Source organism: Hetaerina americana, unplaced genomic scaffold (genome assembly GCF_022747635.1).
Source record: "Hetaerina americana unplaced genomic scaffold, ioHetAmer1.1.p SCAF_7, whole genome shotgun sequence".
NCBI lineage: Eukaryota > Metazoa > Arthropoda > Insecta > Odonata > Calopterygidae > Hetaerina > Hetaerina americana.
The window spans coordinates 23,757,295-23,762,027 of record NW_027287316.1 but is presented as its reverse complement, the minus strand read 5'-3'; the positions used below and the strand labels follow the sequence as shown (position 1 = coordinate 23,762,027).

The 4,733-nt window shown below is 33.7% G+C and overlaps 1 protein-coding gene across 1 annotated transcript; it reads left to right on the top strand.

The window, feature by feature from the left end:
* Positions 1–476: 476 nt before the first annotated feature.
* LOC139696577 (putative autophagy-related protein 11) lies at positions 477–4,733 on the top strand. The gene is made up of 6 exons (XM_071595382.1): positions 477–618; positions 723–787; positions 864–966; positions 1,390–1,517; positions 4,144–4,248; positions 4,329–4,733. Exons 1-6 carry the CDS (start codon positions 477–479, stop codon positions 4,731–4,733), a joined length of 948 nt encoding a protein of 315 aa, XP_071451483.1.

Sequence of the window (4,733 nt, the reverse complement as noted above, 5' to 3'; positions counted from 1 at the left end):
TCAATTTTCCACTTTAGATTAACCCAACTTATCTCTCATATTTAGGGTAATATTGGCTGATAAAATATTAATGGTGGTGAGGTAGTTTTGCATAATATTATACAGTAGTTCGTTCACCAGATGAGGAAACATTGTTGCACTACGTTCTTTATAATTGCCAACACGAAAAAGTCTATGCTAGTAATATTATAATTTCTTTGAACACTATCACTTGCACAATAAAAATGCTTCCTTCTATAAGATAAAATGGTCTAGTTGACTGATTGAAAGGGCCACATATAGGGTTTGGCATGAAGAGCTCCTACTTTGTGAATTAATTGCATTGAATACATGGTTATTAAATGTTTTCATGGTATTACTGCAAACAAATCCCAAAGCTGATCATACCATTCTATGCACTTGCTATTTAAATATTTATTACTTCACATTTTACTCATATTTAGGCATATCTTGAAACTCATAAGTCCTATCGGGAAATGCATGGGACAGTTGAAATTTTACATGAGGAGCTAAGAATTTCAAAAGACCTAGAACGCTCGGAAAGGTACCGGGACAATTCAATGCACGACCTTCTTAATCAACAGCAATGTGTCATAGACGAACTAGTTGGAATTAAAGGTAAAATTCATTACTATCACTGTCTGTAATCTAAAAGACCTTAAATATTATAGTACACTATTGGTATCTCATGCTCAATCAACATGATTCCTTTACTTTAAAAGATGAGAACATCAAGTTGTCCACTCATAATATAGAAGTGGAGAATACCTGCAAAGGTCTTCAAAGGGTTGGTTTTAAACTGCTGGTAAAGTTGAAAATCTGGTTATTTTCATGACTTCTTGCTGATGGAAATATTATTTCAGAAATTGGATTTGGCAGTAAAAGAGCATGAAGAGGAGTTAAACAACCTTAAAAATTTACATTCCAAGGAGAAACAAGATATATTAAAGAAATCAGAGGATGAAGGTGCGCAAAATTTTTAATAGTTTTCCTATGAAACAATTATCCAAAAACTAAACCAATTCATTTACCTTGTTTTGATAAAGTATCTTATTAAAATACAAACATGATAATCCAAAGATGAGTTTTATAATAAGTTTATTAGTTTGGTTAGTAAAATTTTTCACTATTAAATTCTGTCAAGTAATTATCTATTGTGGTCAGAAAAACCAAATAAATGCTTGCTATTATTTTTCAAAATAACACATTTTAAACATATTTACTTTCTTCAAATTTCATATTACCTTTTCCTCCTCATTCCTCATCAACCTATTTTCTTGCCCTCCATTTATTTGAAATTATCCTTGAGCCTTCAATTACATCTTGCCACAAGAGCTCAAAAAAATGAATGCAAGCACTCATTGCCAGTGTTTTTTTACTTTTTTATAGTGTTGAATATCAAGAGGGAGCTTGAAAAAAATCAGTTGGAATTTCACCAATGCTATAAAGAGATCGCCAATAAACTAGAAGCCTTAAAAAATGAAAGAGATGAGCAGGTTAATTTGCTGATAGCAGAGGTAATATGAATTGAAAGACATGATTCCTGATTGATTTTTCTGCATGCATTGAATGTGGAAACTTGAAAAATAAAACATTCAGAAGGAAGACAGCAGCTCCTGAAAGCTATAAATGTCAATTATAAACACTGTGAACAACTGACATTTAGAAACAAGGAATTAATTTGCTTTTCATAAATGTTAGGCTTTGGCTACAATTTATGATAAGCTTCAAAGATTTACTGTAGATGGAGCATTTCAGGCTTAATGCTTCTCCTGTGTTACAGTTAGCATCTTAAGAAGCAAATATGCTCATACTCTAATACAAGAAAAACTTGGAGCCTAAAAATGAACCAAAGACAGTCAAACTTGGCAGCCAATAGCACAAAGTAATTATATGAACAAGGAAGAATTTGATAACTGTTTCCACGGAATAGAATTTTTATTGTAGACTAGTTCTCCCCCCCTTTCCATCACTCAACCAACCTCACTTCTTGATGATATATAAATGTGTGTAACCTCTTGTACCATTAGTCCAGATGATGCTATTTTAGAAGCAAGACTAGTCGACAATAGAAATTCTATTATCTGGGAATGAAAGTTATTTGATTCTTCATCGTTCATTATAATGAAATTCCACAGAGTATTGGCCTCTACTACCTCTCAAAGCAAAGTAATTTGATAATTTTACTACTTGAAGGGCACATTTGGACTAAATACTGCTACAAAAAAGTTTCACTTTTAACATTAAACATTACCTTGCAGCTGCCTCAAGGGCATATGACACTAGGTGCTAAGTCACCTCCCATTATGGTAATTATATTATGCATTACCATGAGGTAGCATGTTATATTTCAGTACATAGTTCTAATGGTTGCATGTTAAACATATTCTGCTGAAGTGATCATGAATTGTCTGTGGGAAAGAGGAGTTAGTAGTTTGTCCAGCAGTCTGTTCACTGAACTTTTCATTGCATCTACATACACTATTTAGGGCTGGGTCCTTTTCTTCTTCTACACCTGTATATCAGCATTAAAATCATACAATTATACATCAATTATAATAAGTCATGCATGTAATCTTCATGCTCCCAGCAGCTCCAATCCTAACCATTGAAATAATCATGGTAAACTTTTTTACTAGCACAAACCAGAGTTAGGGGAACATGGAAATAAACCTAACTGGAATTTTCAGGCATAATGAAATCAGCTGACTCCAAAAATCTTTTGATCAATTATTTTATAACTTTCAGATCACTCCAATCTGTAACATTTTAGAAAAATGAAAATCCATAAAAACTACTACAAATACTTTATTATTTTCATGGATATTTAGGGAATGTCATGTATATCAAACAAAACTAGAACTGTTGCCACTCAAGTAGATACCTTATTCAAAGTACATGCAGGTTTTTTTCATTAGGGCAACCTTGAATTTGATGTTTTCAGGCTCTACTTGGTGAAAATTCATGATCACTGAATAAGTAAACTTTGTATTTTCACAAAAACTACAATCGGTTTTGACGTAAAATAATCGGATGTAATATTACACGATGATATCTCCTAAGCATCAAAACCAGTAGTAATGTAATGAAGTTTTTGTGAAAAAATACAAAGGTTACTTATTCAGTGGTAGGACAACCTTAACCATGCTTACTAAGGCTGTCAGTTCAAGTCAATATGTACATTATAATATCTTGTGGAATAGCTATCACAAAGTGCACATAGAACTTTTACAAGAGCCTTTTTTTTACAAGTTCTTTTATTCCTCAAGGAATTGATAATGGTTCAACAAAAATGGAATAGCATTCTTCACAGCATTAAGTGAGGATGAAAAATTCTCAGCTCTTAATCTATTTCTTTACTATTCTTATTACAGCATGGAGCTTGTTTCAAGAGTTTATCATTTGCACAAAGAGATAATTGTCATTTTAAAAGCAATAAACTTTGCTTTATTTTTAAGTCCAGGGATAATATTACTTAATACAAATAGATTTTTGGCAATAATCAAAGTCTTCTGAGGCTTGACCATGCCCTTTGGAAAACACATGCTATATACGAAGTTTGTCCAGAAACTATCCATCCATACAATATTTTGAGCAAAATTGCTTACCTAGAACAATGAAGCCTTAGTCCCCTTTGAAGTACACCCCTTAGGGCCTCACACATTTATCCCGGCATCTCTTCCACTTTTCAAAACAATTGGCAAAGCCCTTCTTTGGAATGGTCATCAGCTGCCTAGTCACATTAATCTCGTCATTTGACCGACTGACATTGACAAGATGATAGAGAATGCAACGAGGCAGCTGATGACTATTCCAAAAAAGGACTTTGCCAAAAGTTTTGACAAGTGGAAGAGATGCTGGGATAAGTACGAGGTCCTAAGGGGTGTACTTCCATGGGGACTAAGGCCTCATTGTTCTAGGTAGGATATTTTTCTCGAAAATGGCATGGTTGGATCCTTTCCAGACACACCTCATGAATGGGCATATACATATCAATGACATTTTTGTCCCCACATTCCCATTTTGTCCCCACATCATGCACATTTTTTAATCCAATTAAATACGGCTCTTTGACTTTAGGTTGTTAGAAAATTAAATCAAAATGCATCTTTTGACAATTTTGGATTGCTAAATATTTTTCAGTATGAGGGAAAACTTCAGAGGTCAAATGAACTGCTGGCCTCTGTGACAATGGAAAATAAAAACTTGAGAGAAAGGGCATCAGCTAATATGTCAATCTACCAAAAAGTGAGTGCACATATTCTATTATGCCCCCATGACTCATTAATTCTTCTTTTTGCTACGTATATTATTTTAATTGATTTCAGAAACTACTGGAATTAGAAAAAGAGAATGCCATGGTCTCCTTACAAGCATATGACAAAAATTCTTCGATCAAACAAAACGTGAACCAAAATTTTAAGAAATCAAAAGAGTATGGAACATCAATGGCATCAAATGCCAGATATGTTCAGAATGCCACAGATTCTAGCGTTCATGTTTCTCAGGTTAACAACAAACAACAGCAGCAAGATATCAAAAAGTATTTTGCTGGTGGTCAAAATTCCTTGGGAATGATTTCCGAGCCTCAAGATAGGCAAGGATTTAGTGAAGATTACTTAGAAGTTCAGAAAGAGACTCCAGCATCTAACTCACGGCGCAATGTGGCTTTCCCAATAATTAAGAAAAAAAAGCTTTTCACCCCAGCCGAAAATAACTATCTACAGCCATAG

Coding starts and splice junctions, on each gene's coding strand:
- LOC139696577 (XM_071595382.1), top strand. CDS start 477: ATGCATGGGACAGTTGAAATTTTACATGAGGAGCTAAGAATTTCAAAA. Junction 788..863: donor CCTGCAAAGGTCTTCAAAGG/GTTGGTTTTAAA, acceptor ATATTATTTCAG/AAATTGGATTTGGCAGTAAA. Junction 4,249..4,328: donor ATATGTCAATCTACCAAAAA/GTGAGTGCACAT, acceptor AATTGATTTCAG/AAACTACTGGAATTAGAAAA.